Here is a 27,885-nt window from a genome sequence, read left to right on the forward strand (position 1 = left end):
GTTACACATCGCTTCGAAGCCAGTACACTTGTATTCATAGCGATAGCACGACAACGCGTCATAATTATTGGCAAATAAAAATGTTTATTTTTTTATTAATAAATTTGTTCTGTGTCATAAACGTGAGTGGACAGCTGTGTAGTGCCGATTATAGAATGAACTTGACTGGTTCAGATGTTTTTAGCGACGGTTCGATTATTAAAAATGGAATTCGCTTCCCGCCAAATGAGATTTTCTCGTTAAATGTGAGCGGCGACTTTGAAACTTTCGGATGCCCTTGCAAATTGAGAAATTGTTTTCGCAAATGTTGTCCATTGGGTCAGGTGATGATGAACAGAAGTTGTGTTGAAATGTACGATGTTCTTCAGAAGGAATTACGGCTGCATTATTATGATAATCATGTCGCTTCTGTGGATTTGGAGAAGAGCGACCAGTTCGCTGTATTGACGGGGGTGCCTTGTGATTGGGATGTTTATAAAGAAGATGATGGTCCATGGTATGTTCAGCTGGTAAGTATTTTGTTATTGATTAAGGATCTGGAGAATTTCAATAAAATATCTGCTAAAGCCGCGTAAAAATTTATAACAAGGACGTTTCGGTTTATTTTAATATCTTGATTTAAACTTTTAATATTTAAATGTATAAATGACGTGCCTAGACAGAAACCACGCGACAATTTGAGCTACAGAATATAAAAAAGTGCGAAGAGTTTCAATCATACTTGAAATGGTCACCAGCTATATAAAAACAAATTTGTTTTTCTGATAAACATTTTGTGATCGGAACTTTTAAGCCGACTAACTTTTTTGTAATAAGTAACTTTAAAAAATCCTTTTTTTATTTGCTTCTAATTATTATATGACCTAAATAAATCCAATTTCCCGTTTTGAGACAAATAAATGGTCACTTTATGTATTAAACAGTTATGTCCTGTCTGATTTCTACCTTAATTTCACAAGTTTATAAGGTATTTTCATACTTAATTTTCTTGGTCAGTTCAAGTAAGACTTAAAAAAATGTCTTTCTTTCTTACTTTCGTTCTACGAGACCAACAGAGTTGCTGTCGCAAGCGACACAGACTTTCAGATTATCATATATTATTTGGTTGAGATTCTTATAAAGTCTTAAAACCGAACAGTTATAATATAATATTAAAAAACTTACTCCGTGTTGTGCAGACAGCGTTAATACCGATGCACACGACATCTCATATAAATTCGTCACAGTGTTATATGTTCTTTTTTTAAACCAGAATTCGCTGTTTTAATCGACCGATTTGCTAATTAATAAAATAAAATAAAAACAGACATAATATAATGTGTGAAATGCGTTGTTAGCGTCTGATCCCGCCTTGAGTTTGCCTTCCAGCGTCAACTTTCAAAGGAGCTGGAATTATAGGTATTTTCGATTTGAATTTCGAATTTCAAAACTGGAAACTTGAACGCCAAGTACTGCCCTTTTGGACCCTGAATCACATCGCATTGCCATCAACCTTTGCTTAGGAGTGCTGATAGGTACTCCCAAGCGACGCTTCCTCCAACTTTGGTTTTGTTTCCCTTTGGAGTTTAGACTCTCAGGCCGGCCAACCCTACGGTTCATAGGCGCAAATTTAAGATTTAAGTTGGGGCTTGGTGGTATACCCAGAGATGGTGCTTTCCCTGCTCAACGAATAATTACCGCATTACTATATCATCTAAATAATAATGTAAGCGAGATACAGTGCCATTGGAACCACATTTTTATATATGTTTTAATTTTCAATTTATCCATTTTTAATTTAATTATTACTATATAAGTTAAGAATATCGTAAACACTGTATTGTGTATGTTGGAAATACGTTTTGAGGTTGCATTAATTAAACTAAATATACAACCGACATTCATATATAAGGACATCTAATATTATTAATAACGTGGGCGTGACCGCTAAAATGTGTCTATTGTTACATGATTTATAAATATGTTGAAAATATTATAACCTAAATTAAGCATGAACATGCTTTTGGCGCGATACTCAAGGAAAGACGTGTGTTAGAAAACCGAATATTCTAGAGATTATTGCTCGTACAACGAAGAAAAAGATCTTCAGAAAACGTGGGATCTAACTTTAATAACCGTACCACACTATAAACAACATTTTTCGAAAGGGACGTTTTACTGATTTAGTTAAATATATCATTATATTATATTTATATTACGGTCTACTACTGGCTGTTCGACGTGTAAAATAGGTATATGAATATCCCCAGGGATACTTAGGAATCTACAATGGAACTTGACCTCTTTCTACCGCCATCTAAAGATCAGCCTTATGGAAATTTATCATTATTGAACCAATACTGAGGTAGTTCTACTCTAAGTTATTGCATCTGCTACTAGAATAATCTCTATTCGTGGACGAAGATAAAAAGGATGATCTTGTTTAAATATAACGCTGCTTAACGATTTTAACCTTAAATAAAATAAAGTAATTAACATTGACAAATTTTAATTATATATTTATTTACAGGCAAATATGACCATACAAATATTACACACATACACGCCATTTATAGCCATTAGAACATAAAGCAAGCAAAGGAAAAAATAAACTTGCAACCACAAAAGAAAATAATAATATTAACCATATTTAATTTATTACCATTTAACATTGTTACTTATATTTTTATTACACCATTTACAGTGTTTGTCAAACCAAATTAATTTATATTAACAAATATTTTTTTAATAATTTAACAAGATTTGAAACATGCCTCACATATTCTAATTCGCCATTTTCAAATTTACGTCTTTTCATATTTTAGTCTGTTAAGTTGTCATTTTAGGCATAAGGCAAACAAATAAATTTCTTTCATAAATATTTTTGCCTTAACAAAATTTTGTGTCTAAAAATACCAGTTTACTACGAGATTTTTTTCTATATACAATCCCTTTTGATAAATTATTAAAAGCTTACAGTGATACGCTATCATTGATTGTGTCATGGATGTTTGGCTTCTGTAGATAATGTAAACCGTATGTTATACACACTTTTTGTGTTAAAATATGACGGAAAAAGGTAACAAGTGTTTTGGGATATAACTTTAAGAGGGAAATCGGTCGATGAGTATGAATCTGATGAAATGCCAACTTGTTGTAGTGCCTATTGACTTTAAGGGCTGTGGATAAAAATTGGGCATCTTCTCTATCTTCCTTTAAATCTCTAATGTAAAAACATTACCTGTCCACATCGTATCCTTAACTTTCGTATTAACTACTAACTGATGGCAGACAGATCTAAAATTATCGTGATTCATCTGCACTTTTTATTTTTCATGTATCCTTTTTATTACATTTTTTATCTCGAAAGTGATAAGGCCGCAAGGTGTAATATTCATATAATTATGGCAAATTTTATTACGTCGATGCAACAAAGTCTCAGTAAATAAATAACTAACACTTATTGGAGATATAGCGATCTGTTCACTGTAGGAAAATGATAATTGGGTTAAAAAACTAACAATGCTGTAAAACTTTCGGCGATATGGTGAATCGCACTCTTAACTATCATGTATATATTGTGTCTATATTGTAAAGAGGGGAGATATGTATTTTGCATTTGTAATCATTAAACCAATAAAGTAACCGTGTTCAAAAATTTCAATGCTACATTACAATTGTAAAAATAGGTGTAATAAAGCTACTTAAAAGCTCTTTTAGAAAGCAAAAACAATTGTAATTTCGAAACACCCCGAATAAGCTGATTTGTTTTCTGAAGCTTTTGCTCCAATTATCAATAAAAAACTATAAAGTTTTGGTTAAGAAATCCGGTTGGGAGCAACGTTTACCTTATGCATCTTGTGAAACTGACTCGAAGTGTCTCGTTTATTTCTTGGTTAGGTTAGGTTTCTAGGTTATGTTTCTTACTATTATTGCAATGTCAATTTTGAAGATTAGTTAACTAATTTTCATTAATTTTACAAAAAAAACATAACTAACCTTTAAATATAATAACTAAAACATACTATTAAAGTAAGTCCGTATAGGTAAAGTTCCCAATATACTGGCAGCGTTCCGTTTTGTTTACTACAACAACGTGAACAGTTACCACCGGAAATCTTGCGCTAAGTCGTGGAAAATACGATAAAATAGACAAGTTAACCTACTGGCGGCAGGGATCTGATTATTTTTTCTTTTAAAGTTATAATCAGTAACGCTACAACCTTTTGATGAGACGTTTGTATGACTAATTTAATAAGGATATCAAGTAGACTCAGTAAAAATTGTTTTCGCTGGTTACACTGCCATATAATTAGAACAATAGTACATTATTATCAACATCAGTAAAGCAGGATGCGGAAGCAGTGGGTTGATTTCATCAGGACCTTGAAAAATGCGTTTAAAATAAATATGTTATCGTTAAAACAATAACTAATTTAAAATTTTATCATATAAATTCGTTTTTTTTTAAATCATAATATGTTAAAAAACTGCTGTGGTTTGTAAAAAACCATAGCAGTCTTGTTTGGGAACGCGACAAATGAATAGAAAAGTTTTTTATTTTTATTTACTATTTATGTTAAATAACGTTAGGCTATCTAATAAGAGTAATACTAGTAGGTAGTCCATTTATTAGCAACAGTAGCAAATATCTCAACGTCCTCTAGTCATAGACGTTATTTACTCTTGATGTTTATTTACTTTTTATGTTAGAATTATTTTTCAGCCTTTTCTGTTATGGCTTTATAGTCTTGTCGCCTTGGCCTTTTTGAGGCCAGGCCTTCGTTAGTTAGGTCTTTCTTACTTGTATAGAGGACGCGCACAGAAGAACTTTCAGCTTTTATTAAATGAGGAAGGTCTGGACGTTGTAGGCTCTTGCTCTAATATGTTGGGTGATGCTGAAAGCGCGTTGTAAAGTGAGAGTCTAGTTTTAAGCTTAACACCTTTATTGTTTTACATATTCCTAGTTATTGCCAAATTATCTGCTATCGTTTAAAAAATGAGAGACTAATATAATTTAAAGGGGGACACATTGAATAAATATAGATTATGATACTACTTACTTCGGCAGCAACCCAAAGTTTTTTTCGATCGCGTGCTACTGCTTCCCAATTACGTTCTTGGAGCTTGCGTAGATCTTTCTCTACGAAGTCTTGCCACCGATATAACTTGGCCTGCCGACGGGTTACCATTACTGCAAATATCTTCTTAAAATAATAATTTAGATGTTCTTTGTATTAAAAATTTATTTTAAGCCCAATTACAAGTGAAGCAATACATACAAGCGAACTCCAAATTTATTTACAAAAAACAATTTTTCTACTTTTTTAAAATTATAATCAACGGATGTCAGACCAATAGTTTTTGTGCAAGTATTAGGATTAATCCAATTCTGATCGATCGTTACGATCAATAGATAATAAATTAATAATTAATTTATTGGCCTATTAATTAAAGCTTATGATTACGCCGTGTCGTACCGGCCTTTTTTATTAACGCTTCCGAAAAACTTCTGTTCCACATACAATCAAGATACTGTAAACTGCATTATGCCAGTTGATATTATCTAATGAATGTGATAAAATTATCCAAATAGAGCATGCGCTCTTGGGCATGCCCAACAAACTCTTTAAAAGTATTTTAATTTTCTACGAATTAATTTTTACTTATTGTTACTACTATGTAGTTTAAGAATATTGTAAATACTTTATATTTGTGTGTTAGAAATGAGTATATTTTTATATGAATAAATTAATTCAATAGCATTTATGTATATCGATAATTCAATCAAAACCTTATACCACCCGAAATGTTCGAACCCAAATGATCCGCTAACGATTATTGACTTCATCAATTGATAGCTCATAAAATGTTAACGATATAGGATACTCCCTATTCTACCAATACTTGACATCTAACCCAGTTTTGGTGCTTTGCCAAAAAGTAATTTAATTACTTACGTATTAAGACATCTACTTTGAACCAAATTGTAAATCAGCATACTCAATTTCCAAACCGACAGCTATACGGAAATCGTTTTTGTATGCAAGTTCCACGTGCACTGTGCAGTGCGACATACTTTTCTTGGCGGGTGGCTGAAGTTGTTACTGTTGATTCCTGCAGCTGCGTGTCATCAGACGGCAAGGCAGAATACGAAATTCCACTCGTCTATCTTTTCTCAATTGAGGAGACAGAATTTTCCCAACCCATTTCGACTTAGAGCCCTTCAAGAAAAGAGCATACCAAGAAGAAGAATGCACTCGTAAACCTCTGGCATTGGGACTGCCAGCGGTACTTACATCAGGTAAGCTGCCCGTTTGCCGCCTGTTCTATAAAAAAAACTGAACATCTTTAATTCCACATTTAAAAAAATAGGTTTTTTTTATTACTTGCTTAGAATATTTCTTTTCATTTTACTTCCTTTCCGCACGCAAACTTGATTACGTGATAAAAATGCCAAAACTGTTAAGAGTTATCGCTATTTAGAGTGAAGTACCGTCATATATCACGTGACCCGTATTCATTCTCAGGCAATTGAGTATAGAGAAATAATTAAAATAATTAAATAATTAAAATAAAAAATATTGCAGTCCCAACCAGAACTAAGATTTTGAGACGAGTATCAAAATTACTTACTTATATACAGACACAGTTTATTAACAATTTTATTACACTGAGATGTCCTTAACCTATTTTATTTGGAATATTTGTTCGCTCAATCGGCGAGTTATTTTTGTTCGCGTGAATCGTTTTATTTTATGTGTTGTTTCGCGAAAAGATTTGTAAACTATAAATCTATCTCCTAAATAGTTTAGTTTAGGTTTAATATCGTTAGTAAGATATTATGTAGGCTTAATGGTTAAAGGAAATCCATAATTGAATTATTTAAACATTATTTCACTCAAAATAATTATTACCAGCTTGTTAAAAATATAAATGAAACATATTGTTCGAGTATATTTAGTATGAAGAGGCATCAACTACCATTGATTTAATCAAAGAAACCAAGTTATAGTCCAATATCCCAGAGAGAGCGTAAAAATAATTATGAATTTTGACATTATAAAAAATAAAAATAGCCCGTATTTTAGTACTACATAATCAGGCAGTGTAGTAATGTTAAACATAATCAAATGATCTTAGTCGTAGTTATTTGATTATGTTTATGTTTGACTGTATACCGATATCTATTTTATTGCATCTTCCCAGGTTTATGGTAGACGGCCTCACTTTTTGTTCTTATAGGCTGTTTTTGTTTTTGAAATTTAAATATGGTAAAGCAATGGAATAATAGCGTTAATTAATGAATGGAAAACTTCTCTTTGATTATAATAAATATTGTAATCGTTACTGTAGTGTGCAATGCTTTATAATGTACGTACTACAATATTAGACAAGAAGAAAAAAATATTATCCTGCTTAATTAATATGTATATAAAAGTTTACGTCCTGGTTTTTAAAGGCAGGGCAGTCCAGTGGGAGTAGATTTTAATTCGTTATTTCCCAAAAGGAAACGTTAAATACAGCGAATCTAGGACGATTTTTCAATAGTATTAATAATAATTTGTAATACAGCTTTTGTGTTTTGTATGAAAATTTAGAAATTGACAAAACTTAGTGCCCAAAACTAAGAGTTTAAAACAAAAAGTTTGTTGCGAATACATGCCCTCTCTGATATCAATACCTAAAACATAACATACCCACGTGGTATTTTGTCATACTGTAGCCGCAACAGTTCATAGTGGATAACCTAGATGGCGCTTAAACAACATTTAGATTTACACATAGACAGCTTTCGCCCACTTCATTTTTTTTAAATTGCTCTCTGGTTTACAATTATATAGTATTTCTTATCTTGTCTACGGTTAAATAAAAAGCTCTACTTCGGAAGGATGGTTAGTTTACTTATGAAACAAAGACATTTATGCGAATCAATCTACAAATTAATTCGTGATGATTCGAACCTAGTGTTATATTCTCGAATTAATTACTAAGCCACAAAGGCTTATAATGCAATTAAGATCAAATTACGTAGTTGTATCTAGTAGACACACAAATATTCATATTAAATAGATTGTAAAGTTAATTTGCATTTCAATTATGTATTATATTGTAGTAATACACCAACGAAACAGACATAAAATAAAGTTATACAGATATAACAAACATTTGAAATATTGATATATATCCGTATATAACTTTGAAAAACAGTTTGACAGAATAAAGTGACACAATAAAAATATTCCAACCCAAAAAGTATTAACGAAGCAATTAATTTATTTGCTAAATTGTAAAAAATGCTTTAAATTATGTATCTACGATATAATGTCAAAGAATAATCTTGCCAATGCAACTATAGAATGTCCTGTATTTGGAGATTCCAGGTACCCTCGAGCAACAAATCGATATAAAGGTAACAACCTTGTATTTTTTGGAAATATTAAGAAACTTCAAATCGCAATTCGCAACTGGAAGATTTCTGCGGTGACTTTCGCCTTTTTAAATACTTTTTTTAACATCTTTATCGCTAGAAATATCATACAGGATATAGGAACATCTGTCGAGTCCGCTGGTTTTATATAAATAATAAAAAATAATTTCTGGTTTGAAAAGATTTTTGAGACTGTTAAATCTATGTGTTGTACACACATATATTACTATGATTCTATAAGATTTACATTTGTCAGTCGATAAAAACGTGTTTTTAAAATATTATGGCAAGTTAAGTGTAACTTGATAAATAAAAATTAAGGTCTCTGAAAACTGTTGAATGTTCAACAAAAATATCTTTTACTCAACAAAAGACGGACAATACGAAGTATGACGTAGATACATTAAAGTGTGACCTCCAATGGAACTCCAGTTCCCACAAAAAAAACTTACGTATATCACAGAATGCGTATTTTGTATCTGAATACAGCAGTTAAAAAAGTTGCTCGTTAATGAATATATCTTTTGAGCATTGTATTGTGTTTTATTATTGAATAATACAATTTATTTAAATTGTTTAATGTTATCGAAATAATAGATAATTGAACAAATTTTTTAAATCTTAATGATTTTTATCACACATAACTAATTTTTTCCTCATGACCCACCCACCCAGAAGTAGAGAATATTTTATACCACTATATTATAGTATTATAGTATTCTAAGCTTATAATGGCATTATAACAATAATTAAACGATATTACGCAACATTAACATTAACTTTAACATTAGTAATTAAAAAATATTGTTTAAAATATATTTATAGAATTATTTATTTACAGAATGATGCCAGGCGTAATTGTACGAACAATTTCATTTAAACAAAGAACGCACGAACGTTGTTCCTGTCCACAAAAAGCCGGATTCTTTTTTTGAATTCCGACAAGTAAAATAGTAAATACTTTTCACTTGAAACCTTTTTTAAATATTTGATACTTGGTTTTACAATAAATAATTAATTGAATAGTTCGACTGAATTAAACAAATCATTTTATTTGGAAAGTAATTAAAAGCATCCACTCCTATGCTGCCCCGACTTCAGACCTCTAAATCCGGCATGTACACTACTTTTATATGCATTTGTCGCGCTCCTAATTAAGACTGCTATGGTAACATTAACACAAACCACAGCGGTTTTCTAATGTAACATTTTGTGATATATAATATTATTTTGTAAAATAAAGAAAAACATCGAATTTCCCCAGAAGCTGAGATCTCAAACAACGTCATTAGGCTCGAATAATTCGACGCTTATCATGACGTAATAATAAAAATGTACCACAAAAAGTTTATATAATATATAATCCATTATTTTACAGAATGACGCCCGATGTAATTGTATGAATTACGTTATTTCATGACACGTCACACCTCACAACCATTGTTTAAAATAATAGTCCTATTGGGAATGCCAATTTTACAAAAACATGTTTAAAATGTGTACAATGCGTGAAAGTGGATTAAAATGCATGAAGCCGCTAGCTTATTTTCAAGGGGCAGAGAAGAAGCACATAGATAAGAAGAGTAAGAGTTGTAGAACGTGAGTGAAGACTTCAACGCCTGGGCTGTTTAAAAATAATATAAACTCAGTAACTTTATAATTTACACAAATTATTTATTAAAAACGTTTGTTCCTGCCAGAGCTCTCTTAGTATGTGTGTGACGAAAAGAAATCCTAAAACCATTTATTAAAGTATTATATATAAGGGAGGATAATGAGAACGTGATTTTTCAGAACTGAGCGTTTATAAGTTTTTGCCGCGCACCACTGCCCATCTAGATAATTCCTACACAAGCGACACTAACGCCCGAACCCAGTAATTAATCCACAATCTCAGATTGTTTTCAATCCGTGACAGTCGATCGATCTCCTATCTGCATTTCAATAACCAAACCCTACGAAGACAATCCGTTTTGGCGACGGATAGAATGCAATCTCTTCGCTCTTTACACTCATATTTAATAATCACTATAATCCAAATAAAACCGTACGAATAATATTATAATATTCATATCTATGTTTAAGACACATCAAATAGCTTTTTTGTTATTTTAAAAACTGATGTAAGTTAAAATCTTATGATAGGATATTGGCACAGTAGAATTGTCATCTTCATACAAAGGCACATACATCAATCCGACCTACAATGCATAGCTTGTCAGATGGCTATTACAATCCGTCGATTGGTTATTAGCCACATTTATCAATATTTGGATTAATATCAGATAGGTTTGGGTTTAGGCATACCAATTCTTGAAAAATTTTACCTTTTGCAGCAACTGTGCTGACATATTAACTCTCAAGTTTTACTTTTATTAGCAGGATTGGTTCACATACGGACTAAATTCTGACTAATATTTGTGGATGATATAGATATTTACCATCCCAGACAAAGCATTTTATTGTGCAAATAACGAGTTATTGCCCAATTAACTTTAATTGGTGCTAATAAATATAACGTCATAAGTCAATCATTTTACTAGTTACACGTAAGAATTGCCAAAAGTTTCGCTTTTGCAAATTTTTTCATTTAAAGGTTGAGTTTTAAGATAAATTGAATAAATCAATAGTTAGATGAAAATATATATAATAAATATAAAAAAAGGCCTTTTATTTCTTACAGCAGAACAAGAAGGTGAATCAATTATTTTTTCTAGAAAATATATAATAATAATACAATATATATTTTTATACATATATTTAATTTTATACATATTGTCTGTTTTACATAGTATTAATTTAGCAATATCTGTACAAATCGATCTAGAGTACTTTCGCTCCAAGAAAATATTTTTTTAGTTCTTTTTGTAGCTATTCTATATATAAGTATTTCTGAACCAATTCGACTTAGGGTCCTTCAAGAAAAGAGCGTACCAATTCTTAAAAGGCTGGCAACGCACTCGCGAGCCCTCTGGCATTGAGAGTGTCCATGGGCGGCGGTATCACTTAACATCAGGTGAGCCTCCTGCCCGTTTGCCCTCTGTTCTATAAAAAAAAATAAGTTTAAAATTACATGGTTATTAACGGACATTCCCCTCATTACTCATACCGTCTTATACATAATAGTGATTAGTGAAGTGTAGTTAGGAGCTGATTAGATAGAACAAACAATCTTCCGTTACTTGTCATTACCGCTAGTATTATTATAGATCTCTTGATACACAGACGTATGAGATCTTTGATAAAACCGAGGTCCGTGTTTATTATTAATTGTGATTGTGCTTGTAATATGTAAGGGAATTTAAAATAATGTTATCGTCTAATAAAATCAACAACCAATGAATAAAATACCACAGGTATTCCCAATAAACCTGTTTGTTTAAAAATAAATGCGCGTGTCGAAAGTTTCGCTGCCAGTCGCGTATAACATTTGACCATCTTCGAACGCTTACAAAGTTTATTTTTTTAATTTTATGAATTAAATAACTTAGGTTTGAGTTGCGTTTCAAAGAATAATATTTCTAGTCCAAACGAATCCGGGTCAATTCTACAATGAATTAGCAATTACTGCGTTAACGTGGACGAAATACGTGTTACAGGAAAGAAATTAATAATTAAATTGTGTTATGATCTGTCATTCATTGTGAGTACCTGTCGCTGTAAACGCAAAATTTAAAATGTATATAGTGATATTATTTGCAATCCTCGGATGTGTGTGTGGAAAAGTGTGTGATGTGAATGATACTGTAGACATTACAGGCGGTCGTTCCACGGTTAATAGAATAGCATACGGTGGCATAATATTTAATGAATATTTTAATGAAGACGATAAAGTGAAAGCTTGTCTCAAACCAAAAGGCTTGACTGTAGCAAAGTGTTGTCCAACGGGTGAAGCTTACGATAGCGAGAACGCTGCTTGTGAGAATATCACAAGTGAAAATAAAAAGAATAGCCCCCTAGTGTATGTCGAGAAGTTATTTAATTTTAAATTTGGAAAACCAGATTGTAGTGCGGATGATGGAAAAGTGAGATTCACCGCTGGCCATGTTTATGATATATTTAATATAGGAGAGGTAAGATGTTAAACATAATTTTTTCTAACTCTTACTTAATTGAAGCCATTCCGCGGGTTTTTTATAGACATATATAATCTTACGATTAGTTTATAAGATAACATTTTATTTTAAGTCCTAGGTTTTAATGAAATACACATTATTTATTAAAATTGTATCTATTGAAGGCTTACATTTTAAACTTATTAATTGCATCTTTAAGTAATGCATAATTATTAAAAATGTATAAATTACTTTAAACTAAATATTATGTATTTAACTAATAATATTCGCAAATTATTAGATTAATGTTATTTTAGTTTTAATATGTTTTTAAGTTATTGTGTTCGATCGTAAAATATTATTTTTGAATAAAATTTTTCCCGCTAACACATTAATACAAATTTAAGGTTATAAAGAATCATATATGTATTATAAAATGTTGTAAACAGCTGTAGGTCTAGGTTAATTCATGAAGACACGAGAAACTTTGGGCTATCGCCAATACTTTATTAACCATGAGACGATATCAAGATTCAGGAATCGCCATGATTGACGTGAAACAATTCGAGGTTAAATAATATTTTTTTTAATATTATTATTTACTCTCCCCTGCCATGGTGTCCAGGGACTTTTTCAATCTCAATTTTTTTTTTCAAAAAATATTATTATTATTATTTTTTAAATACATTTCATTACTAATAAATATCCAATACACTATTCCACGTATAACGTGTTACGCGTCATACAATACAAGATGTCTTTTATTTAAAAAACTACAAAAAATCATTACAATTGCATACGATCAATCAAACTACTTAATCGCCACCACCTATGTTACTAATAAAGATTAAACGGTTCCCCAATCATAAACATTTTTATTTATTTTAAAGTGTTGCAACAGCCTAAATTCGATTCCCAGTGTTGGTGTTCGACTAAATCAAAATCATTTGACGATCTCCGTGAAAAATCTTTTCCATTTTGTAAAATGAGTGAACGCAAACAGAAAAAAACACATAGAAAATAACAAATGAATGACGAATGAAAATAACGGTCATCGAAGCACAAATAGCTGTACAAATTTGAATTTGGAATTCCTTACCAAAGAGGAGTACATCGTGATTAAAGTGGCCAGTACGAAATACGCTAATTTCATATGTAAGGACCTAATATAAGCCCAAATACATATCTACAGTATTAACCATTTTCCTGTTTTCATATATATATATATATATATATATATATATATGTAATTAGGATTCGATTTAGTTTCTCCTGTCTTAATCTTGTCAACAAAAACCAGCAAAAAAAAATACACTAAAGGTGCAAGGCTGTATATTCTGCGTTAAAGAAAGTTATATCCATACTATCTATTAATAATCGCAATAAATAATTGATATCGGTAGATAAGGTTTCTGAAAATACTGAGTAACTATTGGCTCTGACAATTTTCCTTGTATAATGCTAGAAATATTAAAAATAACCAACAGTGGTGCTGTTTTAATGCCTTTAAAGATCCGTCAACATATCAAAAATGTATTGGATTACGAATTTAATAAAGTCTCATGAAGCCTAGTTAAAGGGTCGGTAACGTACTCGCGAGACCCATGGAATTGCGAGTCCATGGACCACCTGCCCCCCTTCAGACCCCCGGGCTCCTCTGTTCTATTGACGAAAGTCTAGTATTATTACCTAAAATTCGTATATTATCGTAAGATTTTTCCATTTCCAAGAATAATAAATATTGATTACTTGATACTGATTGAACATGTTTTTTAAACAAATATTGGAAACAGATAATTTCCGAGATTCTTGTCCTTGGACTTTTCAATTCCCTTTTAAATGCCGTTAATGACGTCTGCTAGGAAAGATACTAACAAACAACAAAATTTACACTTATCTTACCACTTAAGAAATGCCCTATCATATATAGAAAACATACATATATAAATTTAATTTTAATTTTTTTAAATTCAGCTTACGCGTTATTACAATGTTACCAACAAGCTTACTTAGCCGTTCAATTAACTGCCTAGGCGTTTAACTAAACGTCGCTATTTTACTAGCGGCCGAAAAGATGTTTAGCCAGTTAATCAAACACCTAGGCAAAGGTCTTGGATCGATGACGTTTATACTCAGAACTGACGACCAATCATGTCGTGAAAGTGGCAGAAGCGAAAGAGGTATATCAGTGCTGTAGCAAGAAGCGATCCATGGGGCATGTATTAATAAATATTTTATATGATAAGCGTATTTGTGAGCAATAAGACTGTGAGTCAGTGAATGATCCATCGACGAACGACAAAGTACGAATTACGACTTTGGCAAATTTTCGATGCAAAGTTTTATTCTAAGATCATGATATACCCTAATGCGCCATTAGACACTATAAAAATTATAATCAGTACGTAAAAAACTTGAAGTTTGTTTACGTGTTAACACGGCATGGTACGTCACATGCGCCACCATTTGACGCCACTAGAGAGGCGTTTTGGCGAGTTCTAGAAATTATGAATAATTAATGTGATTTTGTAAATACTTACCGCAACAGAATAATAATTTGTATAGGTTGGGTCACTAATAAATAATCTCAAATGGTTTTTTAGAATCTTTTCAAGCCATACATAATCAAGAGTATTATTAATAGTCTAGATTGGAAATTTCAAGCGAACCATGATTGTTAATGGCATACATTAATATCAAATAATCTCTGAGATATAATAACGTAACAGACAGTTTTGTTGTTATAGTACAATGAATTTTCCTTCCCGTTTTTATTTACCTAGCAAACTTCACGCCTAAATAATTCTAATGCTGAACAGAACAAAATGATTACAAAATGATTAGTGTTAGGTACATGACGAGTTCGATTTTTTTAAATGTCTATTTCCTATTTCTTTCTTATTTACTACTTTCAGATAGGTACGTAAAATTACTATCGTAAGCTAGTGTAGAATTTGAAACACCAAAAACCTGAGTGGTCAATGTTCAAATCTAAACAAGCCCGAAATTATGAAATTACTTCACATAATCTGACGTTATGAGAAGTAATTTCATAATACAATAATTTATATAGGAAAGTTTAATACAGAAATAACATAATACATAAAAATATATCTAATAACTAACCTTAAAATTTAATTATTAAAAAATATATATAGCAGCGTTCCCCCTTTGAATAGCTAGACTAATTCTTTGTGCGAGGTAGCTGCCAGCTCTTCGTTCTCCTGTGATGTCGACTAACCTTTTTGATAATTCCCTAAAAAGCTTTAATGCGCTAGGACCCCACGGACCAAGGGTCTCGACACCGAATGGGACAAAATCATATTCAGAGCCTAGACCCCTGTATTTGCAGACTTTTTTTTTTTTTTTTTATTCTATTTGGGTAATACAAATTCTTTACCAATGTTTTACATGTTGAATAGAGATAGTGAGTTTTATTTCATAATCATATCATGAGGAAAATAGCCATAAATACCACTTAATATTCTACGAACAACCCCTATTGTGTTAGTATCATGCCTATATTGATACCATCAATTTATCATGTCAAATTTTGCCAACACTTCCTTGCTAATAATCTTTACTTAGAATAATGGTAGTAAGTTGACATATTGTTAGTAATTTGCGTTACAAACAATGCGTAAAACGAATTGAAAGCCTATTCTTTTGAGAAAAATTGGCATGATTGCAGCCACGATCTAGATTTTACGATAGATAGGATTTCCATACAGCAGACTCTGAATCTAAATTTATCAAGGATATTAAAAGATTTTTTGGGAATTGGGTTTGGATGATATCATAATTATGGGAATTGGAAGAGATCAATTCCAACCAATTGAACTCAATTAATTAACTAAAGTAAAGAAAGTAATTATCTAATTACTGACTCAGTATTGATTTCATACAATTTGGTCAGGGTAGAATTGAATTATTTTCTTGATAAAAATTTCAATAAATCTTGAACCCCATAAGTGATGATTTGTAGATCACATAGGTATGAATGCGTTAGATCATAAGTCCACTTTTTTTATTAATTTAATATTCTAGAAATATATTATTGTATATAAATTTTATTACGGAGCGTGACAAATGCATATCCAACGACTACGTGCTATATAACTGCGTGCTCCTGTTTTATCATGCCTCCAGCTGATAGAGGATCTTTGACAACCAATCATTTTTTTAATTTATATTATTATTATTTATTACTTAACATGTTATGTGAAACATGGTGTAATGGTTGCAGTTCCTTACGAACGATGTGTAAAAGAAAAAACTTGTCCATTAAAAAGAGTGGCGGAGAGTTCATTGCCAGTGATTCTCTTTCATTCTTGTTTTATTCGATCAACCTTAATGTAATTGTTTTGTTTAAGTACAAAATAAGACAGAAATCGTGACTAGCAGTGACAGCACATTGCACGTTTTACAAAAATAAATTCAGTGTTGCGATTAGTAGGTCGATTTGTCTCCACAATCTTGGGCTAGAAGAACATATATTTAAATTCTCAATAATATTATTATTTTTTCAGGATGGAAAGCTGTATGTGGAAACCCCGACCAGTGTGAAACCATGGACTGTTTTCACGCCAGATATGTACTGTATCGACAGTTTCGTGAGTGACGAAGATGGGAAACAAATTAGCAGATTAGACGCATTAGTCTGCTTTGATCCGCAGCCAGATGAAGAGAATTACATTCCGGGAATAATATGTAAGTTATCTCTACGCTTTCCTCACATTTAGTTCAATAAATTTAGTTTGATTGGTCTAAGCGCATTGAAGATCCACTGAATTTTATGTTAGAACTACGCAGTTTGCTATTCAAACATTTATATTGTATTTTCTACTATTCACTGTTATTTTCTACTATGTTTGGATGTCTTCTTGTGCTTCCTGACCTGAAATAATATAACACTTTGACAAACATCCAAATCTTTTGACACTTTCTCTCCGCGGACTCTCCATAAAAGAGTAATCTTATACAATAAAATAAAATTAAGTCTTGCTATTCAAAGGGGGAACGCTGCCAGTATCTTCGGAACCTTGCCTAAAGGGACTCCAATATTATATTTCAATTATTAAATTTTTAAGGTTGGTTATTAGGAATATTACATAAATGTAAAATACAAATCTTTGTAAATGTTCTGAATATTATACGTTTAATATCTTTTAAATTTCAATTTCTTAAAAAACTGGATTTATATTAAATTATTTATTGCAGGTATGTTGATATCATGCGTGTTCATCATTGTCACTGTGGCGGTATACTACTGCCTTCCGGAGCTGTGCAACCTTCATGGAAAGGTTCTTATAGCGTATCTCCTCAGTCTTTTCGTCGGTTTCATCTTCCTCTCGACCATGCAGATTCTTCTCAGCATAAATAACATTTCGCGGGAATACTGTATGACGTTTAGTAAGTATTAACATTTTTAAATCCATTTCGCATGATTAACAATGTTCTTCTTAACAAGTGACTTATATTAAAAATAGAGACGTATGAATAAAAAAGAGACCAATCCACAATGGATGGGTCTCTTTTTTATCTAAGTGGCGTTAAAGACCGTCAACGCACACGCGAGCCCTCTTGAATTGGAAGTATCCAATCACTTAGCATCAAGGGCCTCCTGCTCGTATGGTCTTTTAACCTGTAACTTTGAGTGATTATAGCTCGATAGGTACGTCAACCAGTAAGTGGCCATGAGTCATCAATCCTGTAATCGTGCACGGAGTAGAGAAAGGTCATATAATTTCACCAATTTATCACTTCCTTGGTTCAATTATAAACATTATTGAACCATGATTTTAATTCTACACTGAGTTTTGTTAGTTTTGAATACATGAATAATTTTGTTGATCGTATGAGGAAAATTATACTGGATTTTGTATGCGTTGCTGATCAAATATACAAAGACTACACACAATAGATAATAAATTCAAGCGGATGTGTTTGATTCCTCTGACTGAGTGACACTGAAAAGGGCATTCGCTCAAAATCGTTGTTTGAAAGAAAATCCTTTTCCAAAAATTTCTCCAATCTAATTTTGATCTTAAATTTATAATAAAAATCAACAAGCAATCATAGATTGAAATTTAAAATTTAGAAATAAGAAGCTAAGTGACAGTGTACTTTTATTTGTGGAGGGTACGCCGTAATTTAATTAATTGAATTGAGAGTTTAGTATGTGCATGTTAACAGATTTTAACCTTATTGAAAGACAATGTATATATTAAGAAAATCTTTTGTATTTGTTAAATGTTCTCTTTTCTCTTCGCATAGGTTTTTCTAGTTTATGACGTGAAAAACCATGGTTTCTTCTATCCTAACAAACAGGGGTAAAAAACTCATAAGATTTAAAATTGCTATAAACTGCAAAGCAAAGAAAAATAATGATTAATCATATATTATATTATGTACTTTCTATTGGTGTACATGGGCAGATGACATAGAAGTATGTTATCGTTTTATGACGAATAATACATATTTAAATGTTGTATCTTTAAGTTGAAATTAATCTAAAATGTTTATGTCGAAAGGATATTATTTTGAGTGTCCAAACACATTCTTCTGTGTTTAAAAACATCCACCAATCTAGACGTGGAAGAAAATTTAGACAATGTTTAGTATTCTAGTATTCTAACAATATTACATAACTTATAATAACGAAGTTTGACACCACACCATATAGGTATTAATTAAATTCTTTAAACCAGTAAAATCATCATACTAAAATAATAAGATGGATTTATCGGCTTCTAGCGATCTCTTTCAGGCAATCGCAATCGCAAATAGGATAAATCCAACAAGTACAGTACAGTTAATAATAAATAAAGAACACTGAAAGAAAAAGCCAATTATTTAAGTTAATGAATGGGAAACATGTTATCTATGGTACACTTGATATATTTAATTCGATAATTTTAATTTCAGTCTACACGTTAGGATATTCTTCAAAGCATTTTTCGGTATTATTATCGACTCCATCTGGTCACATTAATAACGAACAAACGCATGTGACATATTTGTTTTAGCATCCAGAAGATTCTTTATGCTTTGACAACATTTAAGAGTATTTTTCAGAGACAGTATCAGTAATCTAAAAATGTTTTTCTAATAGAGATGATAGAATTCCATCATTTTTCGTGTAATTATTTTTTCTATCATATTTTCATAAGTATTTGATTGTCCTCATGGGAAAATGTATGATGTTTGAGAGCATACATAAAATTATATGAAAATCACCATTCATGGTGGTAGCCTTGAATGGTGATTCCCTGGGTACAGAGTTTTAAAAATGGATACCGCAGATTAAGCAAAGTCTTCTTACACCAGAGATCTAGTGTATATTTTCCTTATTAATTCCATTAATGACTCAGAATAATTCCTGCATATAATTAATATGTTTTAGATCACAATGCACGTAGCACAATCTATTTGTTCTAAGTTATTACATGAGTAGCATATGTTGAGAATAAAACACCTTTTTAGTTTGAAAAAGCAGTTGTGGTAAATTATCAAAATTTTACATTATTATTAAATGTTTATTATTATGTGTTAATTTAGTTAACACAATGAACACTTATCGTTAATAAAGAAATACATACTATATGCTTCCAATTTTACATATACTGCCAGTTCTCAAATCACGGGCGTATAATGGACGAGAAGAACTTGTAAGAAATCCTTCCCCACTTTTTAATCGCCAAGTTTTCTGTTTATATAATTTCCTAAGTGAACTATCAACCGACGTCGGCACTAGTGCTATACAATGCTACAGGAAAATACGTGTAGGATTCGCGTTGAGAAAGAAAGGTAGAAAGTGAAGGGGAAGGAAGATAACTGATAATATTCATAACAGAGTCTTTGCTCCAATATATATAACTATATATAATATAACTAAATAAATATATATAGCTCTTACAGATAATGTATAAAAGAACTTTATTCATATAGGTAAACAAGTGCACTTATGGACGTCAGAAAAGAAGTTAAATTAATTCTAAATATACAGATTACATTTACAAGTCAAGGCCGTAGAGCAGGCAAAAAACTTTCCGCCACTCTTTTTAATCGCTAAGTTTTGTCATACAAATTGTTTGAACTGGAGCAAACCATTATCCTAATCCTTTTAAAAGTTTACTAGTTTGTCAAATTTATACAAAGCTTGACAAAAATGAAAGGATTTACTAACCTTTTTATTGTTTTTCTAGGAGTGGGTCGAGTGTGATCAAATTAGACATAGATGTTTTCGTTATATTATAATCTTCTTAATATATATGAATCTACTGTCACGATGTTTGTCCGTGATGGACTCCTAAACTACTTAACCAATTTTAAATTAAATTGGCACACCGTGAGCAGTCTGGTCCAACTTAAGAGATAGGATTTAGACTTTAATTATAGTCGCAATATTATTTTTTATTGCAAATCTCTGTTAACTCCAAAATATTCTAACAGATGTCGATAATTTTCGACTGGATTAAGTAATCAATAGATGGCACTGCTATGGTAAATGGACAAACGTGTGATATAAGCTACAATTCAATATCATGATTACCTAGTGTTATTGAGGCTAAAGTAGAAAAACGAAGGAGAAACGAAGTTCGCGGGGGCAGCTGGTCTGTACTAAAATTATAGGTGAAAAATTGTCCTAATAAAAAAGGATTTTTAGATAAATTTCTGAGTAGGTATAGACAAGATTAAAAAGCGTTAGTAACCGTTTAGTAAATACAATACTTATATATTAATTTACAAATAATCGACTCGATAAATGTTATGTTCAAAGCGGTTTACGTAATTTCCGAAGCATGAAGGACGACAACTGTGTCACGATAATTGAACGTAAGAGTGTTGCTATTGTGTAAGACTTAAAAAATAAATAAATACTAAATTATGTGTGACCACTAAAAAATCTCCGCATATACATTTCATATTTGATTTCCATTTGCGGGCAACACCAAAAGATCAAAAGTATGCAAATAGAATTTATTTCTATAAAATCGGTTTTCATACTTATTTGACAGTAATATTAATAAGATAAACGATATCATAGACACTAAAGTATTTACGAACCAATTCGACTTTGGGTCTTGAATAGAGTGTACTAATTCTTAAAAGGCCGGCAACGCACTAGCGTACCTTCTCGCATTGAGAGTGTCCATGGGTCATCAATTTCGTATTCTTATAACGTCCGATGATCCAACTCAGATTGTATGCTTAAACAAGAAAAACTACTATTATTTTTTAAATGCTATTCACGTTTAAACGTCATAATAAACGTCCTCCGATGTTTAGAATACAGATCTAAAATTAAAAACGATGCTTCACATTTTTCAGTCTGAACTATTAAAACACACCGTCATCGGCCATCGCCCAACGCTTATCTTTCTTCAGAGTCCCTTTCATCATTAATCACTTTCTTAAAAACAACATTTTCACTGAAGATTAAACACACAAAATATTTGTATTGTGCAACAACTGTTTAATTATTAAATATGCTATGTAGAACTTATTGTCAAGTACCGTTAACAGATCAAAGAAAGAGCCTGGCTGCCCACGACACAGGGAATAGTCAGGAATAAAGAGAGTGTATATAATATATTTTTTTCTTTCTTTCTTTCAAAAACTAGCAATAACACTCATACTTTATCTACTTTAAGGGCTGGTCTGATTATAACAACAATGGACTGGACATACCTACTAGAAAGAGATGCATCGGACAACAAAAGATGTTGTTCGTCAGATGACGTAATAGAACTAACGGAGAACTAACTAGTTAAAAGAGAAATTGAAAAATATGGAGAAGGTTTTTATCTTAAACGGTCCATAGAAAGACTAGAACACTAACAAAACTTACCTTAATGAAATTAACTAAGAGATGTAAACTAAACAATTATTAAATGGATTGAATATTACAACTTTAATAATAATCATGTTAAAGACGATTTGAATAGAATTTACCCATTAGTAAAGTGTTACCAAAAATAACTAGAATTACGAAATTCCACGACTTTGACGCGCCTTGGCTGTTTACAGTCGTTTCACAATAAATTTATGACATTCGGAATATTTTTCTCTGATTATCCGATGTTAAGGTTAAAATTAGAACTCATTCTGCTGCAAGCATATAATGATCCCTGGTATTGGGATTTTGTTCGTAAATAGTTATGGAAGGTTCCGGATATTTAATATTATATTTACAATATACAAATAAACAGTATTTACCTACGTAGTAATGTAGAAAGCGAGGATATGTACTCTGTGGAAGAGTAAATTTCCTTGCTGTATTGCAATTCGTATTCGTTACATAAGGAAAGCATCAGGTCTCGGGTCATCAGTACTATCTACCAGGCGTAAAATTTTTTTTTCTTAATTTAACGCCTGTGTTCCAGTGGACCCCAATATCTAAGGATCTTTTCCAAAGGGAGCAAAATCAAAGTTGGAAGATAGACTCTTATATGTATTTGAGTCGTAATCGCGTATGTCATAATCTTATAAACTAGTACAGTAGTTAGCCGGCGCTAATTAGTTCTAAATCCTGTCCTTAATGGGAACATAATGAACTCAAATAAAATATTAACAATGAACGATAAAACTAAATATAGAAACAAAGATTTAGTGTATATTGTTAATTTAGCCTCACTCTATATGCTCGTTGTGAACACTATATATATATGACTATGAGTTCGTTCACATTTGTATTTATATATTCCACACAATCGAAGGCCTGGGTTTATAATTTACCTGATAAAGTGAAGTTATCAATTTTTAAATAACGGGGAAGTTCCGATTATAAAAGAAATATGCGGGCAGAAAAAATGTGTGCTAATTTACTGCTATCGCACTACTCTTTCTGTTAGGTATATTACAAAACTTATATATAAACAAAGTACCTCCTTTTAACACAAAACAAGGGATTATCTGATTCCACTGCTAGATATGTGACTATATAAGTCTATATCTTTTTATATAACTTGAAATTATACAAAATGTTTTCCTTTAATGATTATATAATATTTATATAAGCAAATATTAAAGTTGTTCTCGATAGTGATCGACCACTTACTCTCGTAAATTAACAGTATATTATTCTTGATTTCAGCCTTCATAATCTACTACTTCATCCTGGCAGCATTTTTCTGGTTAAATGTCATGTCGTTCGACATCTGGTGGACGTTCAGGTAAGCACAATAGTTTTAGGTAAAAGAGTTTTTCAACCTTATTAGAATACGGCTATTGCATCTGTATCATTCAAGCATTTTTAAAAGAAAGGGCCTTTAAATTGTAAATATTGTATCATTTTAAGATAGAAACTCTAGAGTATTCGTTATGTGCGTTGACCACTTTGCTTCACTTTGCTTCATTTACTACATATTTTTTAGCTGTTTTTGTGCTTAAAATGCTTTATGACACAATACATTGTAGTTTGTGTGTCATTTGTTAGATTACTCGCATTGTTGTTGTTTCTTAGTATTTTTTTATCTCGTTTTTCGTATTTTGTGTGGTGTAACTTTTAAAAATAGTACTCGGTACAGAGAGGTATTATATAAATATAAATGTTTCGGAGTAAAAAATGTTTAAAGTTATAACATAAATAAATATTGTAAAATTTTTATATATATAATAAAATTATCGACTTATTTTTACTACAGTACCCAGTCATAAAATCCTAAGTTTTGATTAAAATGGAGTTTTCTGGTGAGTTTATGGGTTAGAAAGATTTCTGTGTAATCTCGAGAAATCCTCATAAATGTGGGGAAATTTTTTTAGTCATACAGTTTAATTCCGTAGCTATCATTACTTATTTGAAATTTCAGCGGGAACCGTGGAATTTCTATTGAAAGAATGTCAGTGAAATCCAGATTCAGAGCTTACTCGATCTACGCGTTTGGAGTTCCCGCGCTGTTCACAGCATTGGTTGCTGGTTTGGAGTTCTCAAATCTGCCATTGAACTGGTATCTGCCCCTGTTAAGACAGCAAGGATGTTTCATAAGTGGTACGATTTTTATTGACTACTCCTTTTGGTCAGTATTCAATATTCTTGAAACCTTGTTGTATATACAAACAAATATAAACGATTTAAAATGGTGTCTTTCACAGTATAATACTCAAAACAGAACAAATCTTAACGCACAACGAAAAACACAGCGAACATGACTTCATTAACCAAACCATTAACATTCTAACTGAATTCTTAGTAAAAAATATTATATTAAACTATTTATATATTACTCGAAGTAACTATTTATTGAGTACCGAAATTTACAATAATACATATTCTTTTAGTTGCATGTACATACTGAATAGTACTGACACGAATTTACGTTTCAGGAAAGAGCAAACTCATATATTTGTATGGGCCGATGGTAATCCTTTGTGTTGCGAACTTGGTATTTTTCATCTTGACTGCTTTGAAAATACGAGAAATAAAGGAACAGACTTCTGTGCTGAAGTCAAGGGAGAGTGCTACACACGACAAACACAATAAAGACAAACAGAGGTACGACTTATCATTAAAATAAAGGACGCCCAGCTTTTTGACTTCACTTTATTTTCTTCGACCAAATCGAACTTTTTCAGCAAAACAAAATAAGTTTGGTTGCAAAGCGAATAAATATAGAATTACATGAAGAGAACTGTAGGTGTGGCCAAAGTTTTAAATCGAACATGAAAAATCTAATTTTCATTGAAACACATGAAACGTTATTTTTCTAGTTTTTACTTATGAATCCAAAAAGGAGTTTGCTAATTCTCTTCGTCAAATTTTTAAACTAAAAAAATTCCTTGCTGTGAAGTAGTAAATTCAAAAATCAGTAACATTAATTACACAATCAACCATTTACTCTTCCAGGTTACTGCTGTATGTAAAGCTCTTCATCGTAATGGGTATTAACTGGGTGCTAGAAGTGATCAGCGCTTTGTATCCAAAGGCTAACAGCATATGGAAGTTCACAGACGCCTACAATGTGCTGGTGGGTCTGATCATCTTCATTCTCTTCGTGTGCAAGAAGAAAATCTTCCGGCTACTAAAGAACAGGTAATCTACTATTTCTAAGACTGGACATTACAGATTCTCATGGTCTACTTACTGTTAGTCTTTGGTGACACTTTATCAACTGAGAGGTTAACGACACTTTATTTATATTTAAACCCTATCTAGATTCACAATGCTACAGGTTAAAAAATGTGTTTCTTTATCCAGTGCTTAGCTATTTACTGTGTCATGTTTTAAACCAGTTGGTGATTTACATAGGATCAAAGAGAAAGTTCACAGAAGAGATAGAGAATTAAGGAGTACAGTCCGGACTGTTGGAAGTCGAAGCAATATCAACATGGATCAAAAAAGAACAAGCTTAGAATCTATAAGAACCTCTAATGGAGGTGTACGAACAACTGTTATATAAAGACTGATAAACGTAAAAATAATTTAAGGACACAAATGAAACGAAGACTAAAAATAATGATTTAATTATCATCAAGGTACGGATTTAAGTTTAGGAACAGCCTAATGAAAGACTAACGCAAGCTTTAATTAACAGGCTGTGGTTTAAAAGGAGTATAAGTTGCACATGGTTTGAAAGCACTATGGGACAGGTTAATGATTCTAGAATAAGTTTTGATTCCTATCTTAGGGTTGTTCTTCATTTTCCTTTTTTCGAAGATTTCTCTTTTATTGGGTTTCTGTGGATTTGGATAAACTATTCGACCTTGGTTTGGTTCATTATACTTTGTCTTATTTTTTACCTTCTATATTCACTTTCTATTTCATTTTAGGATCAGCACGTATTTTGGCATGTTATTACGCGGTAGGTATGTTTGCGCTGAACATAGATTCTCAGAATTGCGTACTCACTCTCACCTGTGCTATAGTTATTAGATTTTGACAGGATGAAGAGAGTTCTCTCTTATTCTTGTCTTAAACTCCTATTACAAATAAATCTAAAAACGACCTCTCTATATACAGTCTTGCCAATTTCCGCTCCGGGTGTAGTTCCGAATTCTCTTACAATCACAATTGCTGTTAAACAAAATGAATGCTTGGGCATAGTTAGGAACTTTTTCTATATGGTTCTATTTGGTTTCAAATTATAGATTTTTGTATCTACGAATTAAACAAACTCGTTTCAGATAGCGAGTTTCATGTTTGAGTTAAATGCTGTCTATTATCATTAGAGGGCTTTGCTTTTTAATAATATGCCTCGATAATCATAATTCTACGCTCTAATCTATCAAACTATTTTGTAGGCAAATTTAACACTTCTTTCAAAATTGTCGTCACAAACTTTTTATAATAGATTTTATATTACAAATATTACTATTAAATCATTTGCTATTTGGATTGATTTTGAATAACCGAAGAGAAAACTGCACGTGTGTGTCAAACGAAACTTTCGAATCCTGCTTCTAAGATAATATTAACCTGATTCTTAATTAATTAATTTGATGCACCATTTGACCTCTGCCTCTTTCCATCACATCGTAAGCACATGGGACAGAAAGAGATAAGAGTACTTTTTGATGAGTTTCCGTGCAAAAAAAAGAGTGTTATGTACACGCGTTAGAAGTTATACTTCTTTGGCGTATGGAAAAAATAACTAAAATGCAGTAGTGATTAACGATAAATATTAAAATTAATCAAAAGGATTTTATTTAAATAAAAAAAATATTAGTAAATACCATTACCGTAAAATTGATTTACGATGTACTATTACGAAAAACGTGTTCTAAATATAAAAATACTAGTATATACTACTTGAACATAGTTATGTCACCTAGACCTATCTTTACGATGTAGAATTTAGGTATTGGTGGTGATCGCCAAAAGAAGTATAACTTCACAAAATTATTTGCAATTAAACTAACGCATTATGTGTATTGTATGAGAATCAATTAAAATTACTGACTAAAAGTTAATTATTAACCAGGTACAGGCAAGTACGCGGCAGATCCATGAACAGAAGTCAAACCACCACCTCACGGACTATGTCAACAAAAGAAGATGTGGCATTGGCAGCACTGACAAAACACTAGTCTAACACAAAGAGTATGTCTACGGTTCCATTTAGATTAAACATATTATATGCGGCAGCCATTTTAATCTAAAAGCTTTCTTACACTGCAATTAGAATATTTAATTAGCCGCGGATGACAGCTTGTATAGTCTGTATTCAAATATGTATGATATCATTAGACACAAACAATTACGACCTTGGTTTTGATCATCAAAGCGAGACTAGAATGACATAAATTAAAAACTCGTTTATTGTAAAATATAACTTTATTCAAAGCAATAACGACTATTACAAAACAAGAGGAAAAATAAACTTAAAACCACAAACAAAGTAAAGTCAACATTTTTAACAAAAATAGTATTCTGCCTCTTTCCATTATGGCATTTATACAATTTAACGGAAAGAGACAAGT

General features: G+C 31.5%; 1 protein-coding gene across 4 annotated transcripts; it reads left to right on the plus strand.

The window, feature by feature from the left end:
• LOC111001877 (probable G-protein coupled receptor Mth-like 3) lies at positions 1–27,792 on the plus strand. Of its 4 annotated transcripts, none has more exons than XR_006750183.1 (9): positions 1–509; positions 16,995–17,175; positions 17,686–17,877; positions 23,564–23,642; positions 24,279–24,457; positions 24,793–24,961; positions 25,313–25,498; positions 25,715–25,941; positions 27,387–27,792. XR_006750183.1 is itself a non-coding variant. In XM_022271930.2 (8 exons), the coding sequence occupies exons 1-8, from the start codon at positions 81–83 to the stop codon at positions 25,703–25,705; spliced, it is 1,422 nt and encodes a 473-aa protein (XP_022127622.2). In that variant the 5' UTR covers positions 1–80; the 3' UTR covers positions 25,706–25,866. The 4 variants fall into 4 exon arrangements, 2 of the variants coding, with proteins under 2 accessions (XP_022127622.2, XP_022127620.2); XR_006750184.1 differs by lacking the exon at positions 1–509 and adding an exon at positions 11,606–12,483; XM_022271930.2 differs by lacking the exon at positions 27,387–27,792 and having other exon boundaries at positions 25,699–25,866.
• Positions 27,793–27,885: the final 93 nt, after the last annotated feature.

This window comes from Pieris rapae, chromosome 4 (assembly GCF_905147795.1).
Source record: "Pieris rapae chromosome 4, ilPieRapa1.1, whole genome shotgun sequence".
Lineage (NCBI taxonomy): Eukaryota > Metazoa > Arthropoda > Insecta > Lepidoptera > Pieridae > Pieris > Pieris rapae.

What these genes read in the sequence shown, in the direction of transcription:
- LOC111001877 (XM_022271928.2), top strand. Translation starts at nt 81, where the DNA reads ATGTTTATTTTTTTATTAATAAATTTGTTCTGTGTCATAAACGTGAGT. An exon ending in GTCCATGGTATGTTCAGCTG is followed by an intron (nt 510 to 16,994) that starts GTAAGTATTTTG and finishes TTATTTTTTCAG; the next exon opens with GATGGAAAGCTGTATGTGGA. An exon ending in GACATCTGGTGGACGTTCAG is followed by an intron (nt 23,643 to 24,278) that starts GTAAGCACAATA and finishes TTGAAATTTCAG; the next exon opens with CGGGAACCGTGGAATTTCTA.